Here is a 17,145-nt window from a genome sequence, read left to right as displayed (position 1 = left end):
CCTCCTTCACCCCTTCCCTGTATCCTTCCCCCTCCCTCTGGTACCAACCCCAGACAGGACTAGTTTTAGTAAATCTGATCACATCACTCCCCTGCTTACAACCTTTGAAGTTTATCTTTACCCTTACAATACAGTCTTAATGTTCCACTTGCTGTGACATGTACCTCTGACTACCTCTTCAGCCTCATCGTGACCTTCGCAACCTATGACCCTGCTACAATGAACTATTCCAGTAGTTTTCTAAGGCATCAGTATCCCCTTCCCCTTCTTTCCTTTACTTGGATAACTAAAGTATCCCTCAGTTTCTACTTTAGATACCACATCTTCTGAAAAGACTTCTCTGATCATCCCAGTCTATGTTGCCTTACTGCTATATATGTACACAGGTTACCTATACCTCCTTAGCATCCATCATACTAGTGGCCATTACTCCACCAGACTATGAGCTCTTTAATGGCAGGGACTATTTCTGTGTTGTTCATTGTTCTAGCCCCAATGCCTAACTCAATGCCTAGCACATAGAAAATATTTTTGAATGAATTGATGGATGATTTGACAATATATTTGTCTCTGCTGGCTTCTACTTCCTCTCTCTGCATTTCTCACCACTACCTACCTATCTCAAAAGCTAAGGGCTATTTAGATTATAGGATCTAGAGAGAATAAGGTACTTCCTCCCTGCTGCAACTTTGGGTCTAATCTTCCATTTAGCCCTTCTTTTCTACTCTAACCCACTTGCAGTTCTGGAGATTAAAGACTTGGCAAAGAATGGTGTTTGATGCTTTTGGGGACTCCCATAGGGGCAAATAAGGAGTGGTTTCCTGGGAACATGGGGAATGGCCACTTCTGCTACTCTCATTTTAGACACTAGAGTTGTATTGGGATTGGTGTGGCTTTTAGAAGTCCCTGGTCTTGCCTCAACTCTTTTCCTTGGTGTTCCCACCAAACTAAGGTTGTAAAAATTCAAGAGTGAACAGAAGCTCCAAGCTTACTGAGTCCTTGCTCTGTGGGACTGACTAATGAGGCTGTTTGGTTTCTGGGTGCATGCCTGGATATTTTGCTTACTGGCCAAAGAGGCTATTTTTAAAAAGTCATGAAAATTGGACAGGAAGGCACCAAATTTTGCAAACAACAATCTTCCAACAAAATCCATTTTTTTCCAAATGAGGAAACTTAAGTGATTTCTGGGAGCAGACTGATTGTGCTCATTCACAGGAGGGGACCAGAAAAGGAAATTCTCTTGGCAAGAAGGTGGCATAAATTTCAGTATCTCCCTGAGTTAGAGAAGACTCTCCTTGCCTGGTAGAGACAATAAACCAGGTCACGGTTCTTCAGACTGAACTTCTTTTCTGCCTTGGTCTCCATACAGGCCAGTATCATAACATAGCCATCACAGTCCCATCTGTCCCTGTGGCCCTTGAATAAATGTACCCTGCCCCTCAGAGCCTCCTCAGCACTCCTGTCCATCTAGGAAAAATACTTACAGAAAATGATCTCTTCCTCAGATACTTGATCCTGATCTGAGTTGTCAACATTTATTCCTATAGGGGACTTTGGACTACCTCAAAGGTGTCCCAGAAAATAAAAATAATTGGGGACAATACTAACTGCTTTAGTCCCAGATCCTACACTCATTTTTTTCAACTCTGACATCTGATTATTATAGCATGTTAATACTTATTGAGTGGTTATTATGTGCTAAACACTATCTTGTATTATTTAGTTACATATTATTTATATACATTATTTTTCACAATAACCCTATGGAAGAGGTAGCTTTCTCATTCTCACGTTACAGGTAAGGCAACTGAGAGGTTAAGGAATTTACTTAATGTCACACTGTTAGTCAATGATGAGGTTGGCATTTAAACCCAAATCTTCTTGAATTTAATCTCCTACATTTAACCACTACTCTCCCCCATAACAAATTCATAAATTTACCATTGATGTTCCAGATTATCCCCTGCTTAAGTTCCCAATAAAAAAGTCTTATTAGGAACCAGCACTGAGAGATGGGAGATCTCAGGGCCTAGTTCCCAACAAATCAGAATAAGAGGGAATATGTTCACTTGCAAGATATTTAAGTAATTGTGTTGTTTTTGCTTCTTGTTATCCTCCATGACCAAGTGTAGTGCCTGGTACATAATACATGCTCAATAAATATTTATTGACTTAAAGAATGGTCTCAGGACCATGATTTGCTCAGTGCCTTGCCAACCATAAGGACTTTGAAGTAAACTAAAAATTCCCTACATGAAGACATGAGGCAGGAGAACTGTTGCCAGTGCCATCAACACAAATATTTCTGTGTAATCAAAACATCAGTAGGCCCAGATCAGAGTCATCTGCCTTTAATTGCTGTTTGCTACCTCAAAATGTTCTCTTCCCCAAAGAGTAGGTACTGCATCTAGATCTTTCTAGTAGTATCTTATTTCTTACACAGTAAGAGGGCAGAAGTTGGTTCAAAATCCTGATAATTCTTTGGCTGTTTCTGATGGGGAATGACCTTGAGAAGGTTATATTACCTCTCTGGGCTGTGTTCCATTTGTAACATGAGGGAGTGGGGCTTTCTACTTGATAAGCATCTTTCAATCTCAGACATGTTAGTATTTCCTGAAGAAAGTCAAGTTAAGTAAGGCACTGTCTGTATTCATTTCCTAGCCAGACAGACAGCATTCCTAGCCTCAGTCTTCACATTGTTAGCAATGATCTTAGCTGTATGTTGTGGGAAAAAAGTAATTGTTAGACATCTGCTCTTGCTCAGTGGTTCTTCTTAACTTTAAATCCAAGGTAAATAGTGAGCAGGAGGGAGCATCAGATTAATGGGAAATGGGGAACTTGATGGCAAGCAGGTTCACTTGCATGTCTCCTCACCTTAGGCAGAGAGGCCCGGGAGCCAGAGCTCTGTGTTGTCATGGTGAGCACAGTGGTGATGCCAAGGCCTACACGGGCAGGAGCAGCATCCATATTGATCCAGAAGGAGACCCAGGACAGGATGACAATGAGTAGACTGGGGATGTACATCTGAATCAGATAGTAGCCCATCTGCCGTTCCAGGTGAAACTTTACCTCTATGCAAGTAAATTTCCCTGAAAGGAAAGACATGAAGTATCAAACCTCAGGTCTCCAGCATGCAGCTTATCCTGAGGAGGAGGACTTAGGTAGCCCTATCTCTGTTGGCCAGCCTCTAAGAGCACCTCAGTTGAGCCCACAAATGATTCTTTCAAAATGGCCCCAGGAAACACCTTTTCTATGTACTAAGAAAGCTCTCAAAGCAGCCAAAATGATCACCTGCTTTTTCCCAGCACCTTCACTTCTAGCACAAGGTCTTTTAAGTGACAGCACAGCAAGAAGATAAAGAGCAAGAGAATTCCAGAGTCAAACTAGTTAGGTTGAATCCTGAACATTTCATTTGTTAGCTGTGTGGCCTTGGCAAAACTTAATCAAGGTTTTTGTTTTGTTTTGTTTTGTTTTTGAGACAGGGTCTTCCTGTGGGTTGGTATGGAAACTCATACTCTCCTACCCCAGCTTCCAAGTGCTGGAACTACATGTGCCACCACTCCCCGCTCCACCCAAACTCTTTGAACTTCAGTTTCTTCACCCATAAAGCAGAGTAATTACAACATCACCCACATTAGTGGGCTCTTAGAAAAATTAATGAGCTAAAATATATTTGGTGGTGTTGAGTACATGGGTAGTTGTTGTTAGTATTATTATATCACAAAGCAATTACTTTAGACTACACTCAGATCTCAGCAGCCTTGCTTGCACTTGCTAGTATCCCCAAAACTCTCTAGCAACAATGCTGGAATAAACACTGCCTATGTCTTAAACAAGTGAGAAGAGCTGGATAGAAGGCATCTGGAAACAATGCCCAACAGAAACCAGCTCTGTACAGTGGGCTGTGGGTGCCTGTGGAGCATCAGGCAGCAGCACTCTTGTACCAACAAAAAAGTACATTGGCCTCAGGCATGTGTACCGGTGCTCTGCCTCCCCTGCCAGCCATCTTCACTTTCCCCTACTTCCCATGGCTCTGAAGATAAGAAAACTATAGTTCATAGCTTCACTTAAAAGCAGAGCCTTGAAATTATACTGTGCATACTATCTGATCACAATGCAGTAAAAGTAGAACTCAACAACAAAAGTAAAGACAAAAAACATGCAAACAGCTGGAAACTAAATAACTCATTACTTAATGAAGAATGGATCATCAATGAAATAAAAGAGGAAATTAAAAAGTTCCTGCAAGTCAATGAAAATGAAAACACAACCTACCGGAACCTATGGGACACAGCTAAGGCAGTCCTGACAGGAAAGTTTATAGCCATGAGTGCATATATTAAAGACTGAAAGATCCCAAATCAATGACCTAATGATACATCTCAAACTCTTAGAAAAACAAGAACAAGCAAATCCCAAAACAAATAGAAGGAGAGAAATAATAAAAATAAGAGCTGAAATCAACAAAATAGAAACCAAAAAAACCATACAAAGAATTAATGAAACAAAAAGTTGGTTCTTTGAAAAAATAAACAAGATCGATAGACCCCTGGCAAACCTGACTAAAATGAGGAGAGAAAAAAACCCAAATTAGTAGAATCAGGAATGCAAAAGGGGAGATAACAACAAACACCATGGAAGTCCAGGAAATCATCAGAAACTACTTGGAGAACCTATATTCAAATAAACTTGAAAATCTTAAAGAAATGGACAGATTTCTAGATACATATGATCATCCAAAACTGAACCAAGAGGAAATTAATCACCTGAATAGATCTATAACACAAAATGAAATTGAAGCAGCAATCAAGAGTCTCCCCAAAAAGAAAAGACCAGGACCTGATGGATTCTCTGCTGAATTCTATCAGACCTTTAAAGAAGAACTGATACCAACCCTCCTTAAATTGTTCCATGAAATAGAAAGGGAAGGAAAACTGCCAAACACATTTTATGAAGCCAGTATTACACTTATCCCAAAACCAGGCAAAGACATCTCCAAAAAGGAGAACTATAGGTCAATCTGCTTAATGAACATTGACGTAAAAATCCTCAACAAAATAATGGCAAACCGAATTCAGCAACACATCAAAAAGATTATTCACCACGACCAAGTAGGCTTCATCCCAGGGATGCAGGGATGATTCAACATACAAAAATCTATAAATGTAATAAACCACATTAACAGAAGCAAAGACAAAAACCACTTGATCATCTCAATAGATGCAGAAAAAGCCTTTGATAAGATCCAACACCATTTCATGATAAAAGCTCTAAGAAAACTAGGAATAGAAGGAAAGTACCTCAACATTATAAAAGCTATATATGACAAACCTACAGCCAGCATTATACTTAATGGAGAAAAACTGAAACCATTCCCTCTAAAATCAGGAACCAGACAAGGATGCCCACTATCTCCACTCCTATTCAACATAGTTCTGGAATTCCTAGCCAGAGAAATTAGGCAAGAAGAAGGAATAAAAGGAATACAAATAGGTAAAGAAATTGTCAAAAGATCCCTATTTGCAGACGACATGGTCCTATACCTTAAAGACCCAAAAAACTCTACTCAGAAGCTTCTAGACATCATCAATAGCTATAGCAAGGTAGCAGGATATAAAAACAACACAGAAAAATCATGAGCATTTCTATACACTAACAATGAGCAAACTGAAAAAGAATGTATGAAAACAATTCCATTTACAATAGCCTCAAAAAAAATCAAATACCTAGGTGTAAACCTAACAAAACATGTGAAAGACCTCTACAAGGAAAACTATAAACTTCTGAAGAAAGAGATTGAGGAAGATTATAGAAAGTGGAGAGATCTCCCATGCTCATGGATTGGTAGAATCAACATAGTAAAAATGTCGATACTCCCAAAAGTAATCTACATGTTTAATGCAATTCCCATCAAAATTCCAATGACATTCATTAAAGAGATTGAAAAATCTACCGTGAAATTTATATGGAAACACAAGAGGCCACAAATAGCCAAGGCAGTACTCAGTCAAAAGAACAATGCTGGAGGTATCACAATACCTGACTTCAAACTATATTACAAAGCAATAACAATAAAAACAGCATGGTACTGGCACAAAAACAGACACGAAGACCAGTGGAACAGAATAGAGGACCCAGATATGAAGCCAAACAACTATAACCAACTTGTCTTTGACAAAGGAGCTAAAAATATACGATGAAGAAATAGCAGCCTCTTCAACAAAAACTGGGAAAACTGGTTAGCACTCTGCAAAAAACTGAAACTAGATCCATGTATATCACCCTATACCAATATTAACTCAAAATGGATCAAGGATCTTAATATCAGACCCCAAACTCTAAAGTTGATACAGGAAAGAGTAGGAAATACTCTGGAGTTAGTAGGTATAGGTAAGAACTTTCTCAACGAAACCCCAGCAGCACAGCAACTAAGAGATAGCATAGATAAATGGGACCTCATAAAGCTAAATAGCTTCTGTTCATCAAAAGAAATGGTCTCTAAACTGAAGAGAACACCCACAGAGTGGGAGAAAATATTTGCCAGCTATACATCAGACAAAGGACTGATAACCAGAATATATAGGGAACTTAAAAAACTAAATTCTCCCAAAACTAATGAACCAATAAAGAAATGGGCAAGTGAACTAAACAGAACTTTCTCAAAAGAAGAAATTCAGATGGCCAAAAAACACATGAAAAAATGCTCACCATCTCTAGCAATAAAGGAAATGCAAATTAAAACCACACTAAGATTCCACCTCACCCCTGTTAGAATAGCCATCATTAGCAACACCACCAACAACAGGTGTTGGCAAGGATGTGGGGGAAAAAGGAACCCTCTTACACTGTTGGTGGGAATGTAGACTAGTGCAACCACTCTGGAAAAAAATTTGGAGGCTACTTAAAAAGCTAAACATTGATCTACCATTTGATCCAGCAATACCACTCTTGGGGATATACCCAAAAGACTGTGACACAGGTTACTCCAGAGGCACCTGCACACCCATGTTTATTGCGGCACTATTCACAATAGCCAAGTTATGGAAACAGCCAAGATGCCCCACCACCGACGAATGGATTAAGAAAATGGAATTTTATGCAGCCATGAAGATGAATGAAATGTTATCATTTGCTGGTAAATGGATGGAATTGGAGAACATCATTCTGAGTGAGGTTAGCCTGGCCCAAAAGACCAAAAATTGTATGTTCTCCCTCATATGTGGATATTAGATCAAGGGCAAACACAACAATGGGATTGGACTTTGAGCACATGATAAAAGCTTTAGCACACAAGGGAGGGGTGAGGATAGGTAAGACACCTAAAAAATTAGGTAGCATTTTTTGCCCTTAACGCAGAGAAACTAAAGCAGATACCTTAAAAGCAACTGAGGCCAATAGGAAAAGGGGACCAGGAACTAGAGAAAAGGTTAGATCAAAAAGAATTAACCTAGAAGGTAACACACACGCACAGGAAATTAATGTGAGTCAACTCCCTGTATAGCTATCCTTATCTCAACCAGCAAAAACCCTTGTTCCTTCCTATTATGGCTTATACTCTCTCTACAACAAAATTAAAAATAAGGGCAAAATAGTTTCTGCTAGGGGGAGAGGGAGGGGGCGGAGTGGGTAGTAAGGGAGGGGGTGGGGGCAGGGGGGAGAAATGACCCAAGCCTTGTATGCACATATGAATAATAAAAAAAAATTTAAAAAGCAGAGCCTTATGATAACCTAAGAAAAAAGGTCTCTCAGTTTCCATGAGGGATTGGTTCCTGGACCCCTTGCAGATACAAAAATCTGTTGATGCTCAAGTACCTTACATAAAATGACATAGTATTTACATATAGCCTATGTACATCTTCCTATATATTTAAAATCATTTCTAGATTACTTAAAATACCTAACACAATGTAAACTCTGTGTAAATAGTTATTATACTATATAGGAAATAATGACCAGGAAGAAAGTCTGTACATCTTCAATACAGATGCAGGGTTTTTTTTGTTTTGTTTTTTTTATATTTTTTATCTACAGTTGATTGAATCATTGGATGTGAAACTTGTGGATGTGGAGAGTTCACTATTATTATTTTATTCTGACCTAGGCTTACCTTATTCCTCAAGGCCAATGCTTTATTTCCGTCCCTCCCTTTCTCCTTCCCTCCCTTTTTCTTTTTGAGGCAGGGTCTCATCATGTATCCCAATCTGGCCACAAACTTGTTATGTAGCCCCTGCTGGCTTCAAATTCAAGATCCTCTAGGATTAGAGGCCAGCAATTTCATCAGTGACTGATTAAGGCTTTGACATGCCATATGACACTATGACCTCCTAGTGTTCCCTGAGCCTACCCTACCTCACGCCACCCTAAGCTGCTTGCAATGACACGTCTTTCCTATGTAGCTGTCTTTCCCTTCCTTCCTTCCTTTTTTTCTGTTATAGCTGTTTTGCTTTTAATTATAAAATTAAAACTTGTTTAGTATAGAAAAATAAGAGAAAGAATAATATTCATAAGTTCATTTTTACCAAGCCCCTACTAAGTGCCCTGACTTCATACACTTTGTTTCATTTAATCCTATAGCTACTCCTTGAGGCAGGTAAGATTATTATCTCTCATATTGTAGATCAGAGTACTGAGACGTGAAGAGATTAAGTTATATTTCTCAAGGGTACCCAACTACAGTAAATAGTGCAGTCAGAATCCGAACTCAGGTCTATCTGACTCTAAAGTCCTTACTCTTATCCATTCTGTCACACTACTTTGAAAACATTTAGTGCTAGTATTTCCTTCTGGGATTTTTAAATTCGTGGGTTTTTTGGCACAATAGAATCATTCTGTGTACATAACTTTGAATCTTACCTTTTTCCATCTGTATTTTCCCATGTCAATATAAACACCTTGAAAGCATCCTTTTTAAATGTTTGCATACTATTGCACCAAGCAGGCACAATATGTAATTCACTTGACCTCTGCCCTACTGGTGGATATTTAGAATGATCCCAAGGTCTTATTAGCATAAACGGTGACCAAGGAACCCTCTTGGGGTCTAAAGTCAATGCAGTATTTCGGAATGTTTCTTTATAATACATTCCAAAGAGTGGAATTCCCGAATAAATAAATAGAAAGAACTCTTAGCTTTTAGACCAAAATTTCTCAAAATACCATGTTTCCTAGGCCACCTGCGTTAGAATCCTCAGGATGCTTTTAAAATGCAACTTTCTGGACATCACTCCTGGCATATGTTATTGGAATCTTTGAGAAGTAAAGCTCTGTAATCAACATTTTAACAGACTCCCCAGGGGAATACATTGAATACCAAAACTTGAAAGCAATTGACCTACTTAAAATTGTCAATTCCTCTCCAAACTTATACCAATTTCTGCTCCCACTTGCATGTCCGAAATTCAGTGAACTACTCTCCCCACTCCCACACCCCTACACCTCCACATACATTCATGAACATATTCATAGGAAGCACTCAAATGATATCAGCACACCATGGGAGACCTAGGATCTCCCTCTCTTCAGCTTGCTGCCTCTATCAGGGTCTGAGTTTCTGACAGGCCAATTACCAAGAAAAATGAGTAACCAACAACTCTTAGGGAAGCTGCAGAGGGTGAATACTCAGGCTGGAAAAACAACCCCTCTCTACTTCCTGGCCCATGTTTCACACCTGGGAAATCAAGCCATCTTAGGAGAACTGAGCAGTGGTGGTGGCAGTGGTAGGTGTGTACAATAAGCTGGCTGTTGCCCTCGGGCCTGTTCCTTCCTAGTTGAGCACAGCTATTGATTATTCTCAGATGTAGTTTTCCCAGCTCTCACACAAAATTGGCCCCAGGAGGAGTGGGACACTCCTGCCACTCGTCACAGGCTTATTTGAGCTGCAGCATGTAAGTAGGGACAATAACATGGATTTGGGGACCAGATATGGAACTGAATGCTAAATCTGCCATTTATTAGCTATGTTACTTGGATAATTGACTTTAGCTCTTAATACTTCTATGTTTCTTTCTGAAAATGGTGTTAATAATCACTACCATGAAGCACATAGCATTGTGCCTTACCTATTGAGACTCCAATAGAATCTGGCTGCCTTTAATCCTTGCTCCCATCTGGAGGTCCTCTGCTGCCTCACAGTCAGTAAAGAGCCTAGTTCTTGGGATTGGGAGAGTGGCCCAAGTGGTAGAGCACCTGCTTAGCAAGTGAGAGGTCCTGACTAAACCCCAGTATAGCCAAAAAAAAAAAAAACTTGGCTCTTACCTGTGTTGTAGTGCTTGGTGCAGTAGCCTAGATCCTTCTCATCCCGCAAGATAAATTGGGGCAGAGTCAGCCCTTCTGCCACTTGGACAGCAGGAGCATCTTCCAGCCACTCAAACATGAGGTCATTCATGGTATAGCCAACTATAAGTGACAGAGATGGCAGAGAGCTGCAGAGTGTAGGTGTTGGGTGGGAATAGAGGCAGGGTCAGAACTGGTAAAAATGAGTAGATGAGGAATAAGACCTGGGGTTTAGGAAATACATGCTCATCTTAGAAAGGAAAACTTTCCTGAAGCGGGTACTTGGTCAGTTGTCTTATGGGCCCATCCTAGTGGGCAATCCAGGAAGATTCCAGACTCCTCTCCTACCTAGTTCTCAAGCTAGAGAAAGGCCCAAAGAGAAATTATTCTGCTATACCTAGAATGTAGGGCAAGGGGGTTGGAAAGATTTCAAGGACCCCAGCTGGGAACCTCCTGCCATATTTCAAGCCCAGAGGAATAAGCACATGTACCGACCACATGTCTTGAACTGAGCTAGCCCAAAGCCAGGGATTCTGCCACTTCACCTCAGGGAAGAGAAAGCTATTTCTGTCCTGCCAATTGTGCGTAGGACAATGTGCATATCACAACTCCTATCCAGGGCCTTGAATTGGGACAAATTGGGAGTTAATATTAACTCAGTTAATTAACGTGCCAAATTCCTCACAGACAGCTAGCAGTTCACGAAAGCTCATACTATGTATAGGGCCATATTCACACATGTCAGGAAAGATAGGAGCAGAAACACCAAGTCTCACAGAATCCAGTGTAGGGCCTTGACCTAGAGTAGCTGTGTGACTTTAGGTAAGTCACTTTCTCTCTGTAAAATGAGGATAACAGTAGCTGCTCTACTTATTTTTCAAAGTTGTTGTAAAGGAGTAATTGGAAAGCAGATGTGAAAGTAGTTTATGAACTCTGAGGTGCTGACACAGGGCATGTTGGATGCATCTCTGTTGTTATGTGCAAAGAACAGCTCTAAAGCCTTCTTTGAGGATCTTGTGGCTTTCTCCTGATTTCAGTCTCACCTCACCCAGGAAATAAGAGAGTGGCAACTCTGTACTTTGGGCAGCACCTACATGTTGGCACCTCTGCCATAGAGGAACTCCTTGTTGACTTCCCCTTCCTAGACATTGATCTGTGCCTGAAACTGTCCTCTCCTACTTTCCTAAAATTGTTACCTATATTCATGGGGAATCAAATTTCAGAGAGTACCCCTACCCTGCCCAACACTGGGTATCTTCAGTGTCTTAACTCAAAAGAAGTAAAGGTAAACCTACTTCAGACACTGCAAGAGGGAACATACCTTTGGGCAGAGGATGTGCCTTTTGAATAATCCCCCACAGCCAGCACAAGTACATTTGTATATAAGGACTAGTGCCTTCCCATTTCCCATCCCTGAGGAACAGCCAGCTCAGCAAGTAATGTGTCAGAGAGCCCTGGCTTCTAGTCTCATCTGTGCCAAGAATTCACTTGCATGTGTTAGGCAAGGCCCTCCCTACTCTAGGATAGGGGCTTGTCCTGTCTGGAATATCACGAGGGCTGGGATTATTTATCTGTTATTCTAGGCCTTGCTCTGGGACTCTCTAAAGACACTCACAGCTTTCCAGCTGCATCGTACAGGTCTGGATATCCATGGGAAAGTTCTTGAGGTCCATTGGACAGGACAAAATGAGGGTCAATCTGGTGGAGACAGTAAGAAAGAAGTGACATAAGCTTACTGGGTTGAGCAGCACACACAGTGACCCCCTCCCCCACCCCTCTGCCTCCATCTGGCTTCTTCCTCTTGTGAATTCTCTTATCTGTCCACCTGGTGCACCTGATGCTGTAGAGCACGTTCCCATTCTTGAAGATGCGCAATAACTTGTTGTCTGTGGTCACCTCATGGAAGTTAGCCCCCTTCTCATTGGCAAAGAACAGGTCTGGCTTCCAGATAGAGTCCAGCATGGAGGGGTCAAGATCCAGAGAGTCATCAGGATATTCTCGGTAGGCCAGGCGTGGGTCATTCCACTGCTGCCGCAAGAACACATTCACTCGATAGTCCTGGGAGGTGTGAAGATAGGCCCATCAGAAGCAGTGTGATTCCCAGGGGCCCAGCAAGCCTATATGGTCAGGAGGGTTAAGAAGAGGAAATGTTTGGGGCGTATCTTAGGGTCAGTAGGTATTTTGCACTGGAGAAAGATCCTGCTTTGAGCTGAAATGGCAAAAATGGGAAGGGAAAATGCAATATATGTATATATCTTCTATATGCCAGGCTCTCTGCTAAGTGCTTTTTATATGTATTATCTCATTTAAATCTCATACCAACCTTGTGTGTCATGACCACTGTTTTGCACATGAGAAACTGAGACCAACAGAGATTTTAGTAAATTTAATTAGCTATTAGGGGTATATTCAGGTTTTGAACTCAGTGTTTCTCTGATTCCAAAGTATGTACTCTGCATTAAGCTATACATGTTTGACTGTTGACTTAAGCTAGTCTGTCTTTAACCATGGAAATTCTGGGCTGAAGAATGTCCTCCTGGTGACCAATTTCAGACATGACCATGAAACAGGAAGAGGACAGCAGAGGATGGAAATGCTTGCTATCTGGTTGGCTTCCCCCATTCACACTGCCGTAGAAGCAAGAAACAGGAACCCTTACCATGGTGGTCTCAGTGACAGAGCCGAAACTGTTGATGAAGATGTTGCAGGTCACATTCACAGGTGGGCCTAAGGATAGCAAAGATAGTCCATTGGCAGAGCATTCCAGGAGGCTAAGAGCAGGTCCAAAATTCCCTCCCTGAGCTTCAGGCTGGGAGCACTTCTGCGAGAAGACTGGCAGTTACACAAGCCCATGGGCAACAGGGAGGTGAGGCTCTTTGTGAGCTAGAGGAACTAGACTCTGGACCTTTAGCCTCTTTCCTTGGTGCAGGCCACAGGAGCTAACTGGATAGTATGCCACCAAAAATGGTAAGGAGGGAGGGGATTATATAGGATGAATGTTTCTTACCTTTAAAATTGGGCCGAATTCTGGCATCATATCCAGATGTTCGTCCCATAAGCTTGTCCAGAAAATCAGAGGGGGACATGGGTTGGGACCCTTTGGTCCCAGATTTGACATCCTCTTTTGCCAAGGCCACCCTGGACAGGAGATGTAAAGAAGTCTGAGGCCAGTTTTATTTTTCACTTTTCATAGACTCATCCATCCCCATCCATCTCTGACTGGTGTCCCAATCAGGCAGGAATATAAGAGAGGATGGGTACCAGTGTACAAAACAAAGAAAACAAAACAAAAACAGCCCCAAGCAAACATGGCAGTTCAACAATTAGTCCTAGGAAAGGGTTGTCACATAGATTAGGTTTTTTACCCTCAATTCTCATTCACCTGGAGGTGAGAACTGTTCTATCCATTTTATGGATTAGAAAACGGAAGCTTAAAAAGGGATGACTTGTCCAAAGTCTGAGAACTAGTGAGTGACAGTGTCAGGACTCAAACACTGGGCTGAGGACTCATCCAGTGTTTTCTTCCTGAAGGTCCTTTGAAAACACTGAAATGAAAGTGACATCTTGCTAGTTGCAATGTTTTTCTGATCTGGACTAGCCAAGAATGGGAGGGGCTTGAGGACAAGTGGCATTACTGAAAGTTGGTGTTAGTTGCTTGGGCTTCATGTGAGACTTCTTAGAACTTAAAACTAGCTTCTGAAGAAAGAGACTTGGCTTCTGACATTTGTTGTAGCAGGAAGCTATGTTTTGAGCTATGCTTTAGTCCATGGTTGTGGCTGCTGCAGGCAGGTAAAATCAACTATGGTGAGGAAGCAGGGATCTATAGGCATGGGAGAACATCCCAGTAGTGTGGGCATGCTGAGGTTAAACTAACATCTTAATTTGGGGAAAGGGGCCAGTATGCTTTGGCTTTGCCTAGAAACCCAGCCTCCTCTCCCCTGACAAGTTTCCCTCTGAGAGTATCAAAACCCATTCCATATGTCTGCTTTACCAGCTTATAGAGTAAGGACCAGCTGATAGACTAGGGACCAACATGTAGACTAGAGACTAGGGCTCAGCAAAGCCTTGGTGATTTTTGCTCAGAGCTGAGCTCAGGCTGGACTCCTGGCCAGGTCAGGTAGCTTCCTGTTCCATCTTGCTGTTGTCACTGTGCTAGCTCTACTGCTCTACTGCTGCTATGGGTGCTGCTGCATGGTGGGGCTGGTGAGCATGGTGACTACTGTCCTTATGGGTCCTATTCTCCTTTGACTCAGTGAACCTCTATTTCCCAAGAAGTCTGTGCACCAGCCAGTGACTGGTAGAATAATGAAATAAGTTAAGGCAACATACTAGACCCTTCACACACCTTATCTAATTCAGTTCTCATGTCATTCCAGACTGATTGTCATTATTACAGTTAGCCCTCTGTATCCATGGGGCATTAATTCCAGGACTCCCTTGTTGATACCAAAATCTGTGGCTGCTCAAGTCCCTTATATAAAAGGATATAGTATTTGCATATAACCTATGCAATCCTCCCATATACTGTAAATCATCTCTGGATTACTTATAATACCTAAAATAATGTAAATATTATGCAAATAGTGTTAAACTATAATGTTTAGGGAATAATGATGGGGAAAATATCTGTATTTACTCAGTCCAGGTACAATTAAAAAAAACCAATATATTTTTGATCTGTGATTGGTTGAATCTGCAGATGTAGATTCAACATGGATATAGAGGGCCAACTGCATATAGATGAGGAGACTGAGGGTCGGTGAGTTGAGGTAACTTCTTCACAATTATACAGCTAGTGACTGGTACCACTAAGATTCAAACCCAGAGCTATTGACTTTAACACTCAATCTATCTACCACTATACCATGAGGAAAGCAGCCCAGAGTTAGCTGCCAAGGAACTAGAGTGAGGAAAGTTCAGTGGCAGTCCTACTGTAACCTCCTAGAGTCCTGCTTTCTTAAATCCCTGAAGCAGGAAGAAGCCCTTACCCTGGGGACAGAGACCACCCTGGCCCCCAGAAGGAGCAACAAGAGCAGGTGGCCTGAGCAGGTGGCCTAAGCAGGCTGTGGAAATCCGAGGAGGCTGGTAGTGGTGCTGGAGCAAGCAGAAGTCTGTGGCTTCACCACAGGATGTCCACGCTAGGCAGGTGCTTCTGCTGCTGTTGCTGCTGGTCATCTGCCACCCGCCTGCTGAGAGGACACATGGCCCTGCACACAGAGCAACCAGACTTTCCCCACTGTCCTCAGCTCCACTCTCAGGTCACCTCTCCCACTAGTCCCATCCTAGGGCCCTTGGTATGGCTGTGGACTCTCATGTCTTCAGCCCTAATCTCTGCTGTAGGCCCCTCTTCTAGGGCCACCTTCTGTAAGTAGAGTCACTGTGTGCAGCCACTCCTTTGTTCCTTTCATTCCTGGAAAGTCTCAAACACTGGCAGAACCTAGGAAGATCCAGAACTAACAGTCCTCAAGCAAGGCCCTGGGGTGGGAGGGGGGAGCAAATTCTGATTCAGCTACCCTAAACATGAGTGACCTTGGGCAGGTTACGCCCCCTCTTTAAGCCTCCATTTCCATATGTACAACAAAGACTTGGACTTCAGATTCTTGAAAGGCCAATTTTGCTCTAATCACTTCCAGTCTTGGGTCTTGAGGTACCTCCCCTCCAAAAGGGCCAACAAGGCTCCTTTGGGTGCTGCATCCTGTCAACTCCAGTAGAGCTGCCATTCTACTTTGAGCTGCTTTTCACTCCTAAGTTTACTGTCCTGCTCTGCACCTCTTCCTGTCTGCCAGGCAATGTGTGGGCAAGCAATGGAGCAGGAGCCTCCTGGGGTGCTCTTTGGATTAGAGGAGGAGGAGGAAAATACAGTGGTAACCTGCACTCCTTCCACCTTGAGAGCCATTTTTCCTGCTCAACTCATCCTGTCAACCTAGACTGGTTCCTGGTACAATGAGACAGGGGCAGTTGGTGGGAGGGCATTTACAAGGAGTCCCAAGCATGCCTTGCCTACAAGGAATGACTGCTACTTGATGTCCCTCGAGGGACAGTGAGCAGCCATGTGTACACAGGCAGAAAGCCAAGGTTTGGGTAGTCCAGCTCCATCCTGATGTGGTCTTAGGGCAAGTCCATGCTGACTGAAGCCACTTGCCCAAGTAGCTGACAGATATTATTGTCAATTTTAGAGATCTGAGTTATATGTGGTCCAGTTGGTAGAGAGACAGGGTTGGGTGGACGGACAGATGGCCTCCATTTTCGGGCTCAGCTACCTAACCCCTACCCAGGCCTAGAAAACTCACCCATACAGAAGCCCTCACACCAGCACAGGGTCCTTGACATCTGCAGTGAAAAGCTCCTGGGTCCTGGTTGGGGGAGAGTGTGTTCTTTCCCTGGAGTATTCCAGACTGTGGGCTTATTGCAAACTTAGAGGAAACTCTGCCAGCTACCCCGCTGCCCTCACCCCCCAGCCAGTGTTTGCATGCACCTCCTTCTTACCCCCACTTAGCTCACCTGAGGAGGACCTGCCCTGGCAGGGTCCAGAGGAGAAGGAAGGAGAGGGTTGCAGGAACAAGAGTTGTCATTCCACGGGAACCTTGGAGCCCTTTCTCAGCTTGGCTGCCAAGGTGAGGGTGAACGCCAAAAGTACAAAGCCTTCCTCCAAATTGGGCTGCCCTCAAGAAGCCCGTGGGGCTAGGCTAGGAGTTGTGCTCTCTTTCCTCTTCTGCCTCTTCTCCTCTGCCCTGTCTTTACCAGTCAAGGGCCAGAACTATTCCCCTGAAAATGATCCTGACAAAGATAACCCTACAGACTCTCTGCGGAGGGCCTCAGCCTGCTGGCCAGGGAGCCAAAAAAGATTCTCTTTGGGTAGCAGTCACTCTCCAA

The 17,145-nt window shown here is 42.7% G+C and overlaps 1 protein-coding gene across 2 annotated transcripts in view; it reads right to left on the bottom strand.

The window, feature by feature from the left end:
- Positions 1-17,145, bottom strand: part of LOC109675692 (glycine receptor subunit alpha-4) — a 27,537-nt gene extending 10,392 nt beyond the window's left edge. For both annotated transcript variants that reach the window (XM_074063166.1, XM_020152348.2), the window contains exons 1-7: positions 16,774-17,145; positions 13,280-13,410; positions 12,932-12,999; positions 12,107-12,330; positions 11,888-11,970; positions 10,255-10,395; positions 2,875-3,089 (exon numbers count right to left, since the gene is read on the bottom strand). In XM_074063166.1, the coding sequence (XP_073919267.1) occupies positions 2,875-3,089; positions 10,255-10,395; positions 11,888-11,970; positions 12,107-12,330; positions 12,932-12,999; positions 13,280-13,410; positions 16,774-16,844 (933 nt within the window). In that variant the 5' untranslated portion in view covers positions 16,845-17,145. The remainder of the gene's footprint in view (positions 1-2,874; positions 3,090-10,254; positions 10,396-11,887; positions 11,971-12,106; positions 12,331-12,931; positions 13,000-13,279; positions 13,411-16,773) is intronic.

The sequence above is a fragment of the Castor canadensis genome, chromosome X, assembly GCF_047511655.1.
Source record: "Castor canadensis chromosome X, mCasCan1.hap1v2, whole genome shotgun sequence".
Lineage (NCBI taxonomy): Eukaryota > Metazoa > Chordata > Mammalia > Rodentia > Castoridae > Castor > Castor canadensis.
This window is presented reverse-complemented; position numbering and strand designations above follow the sequence as displayed.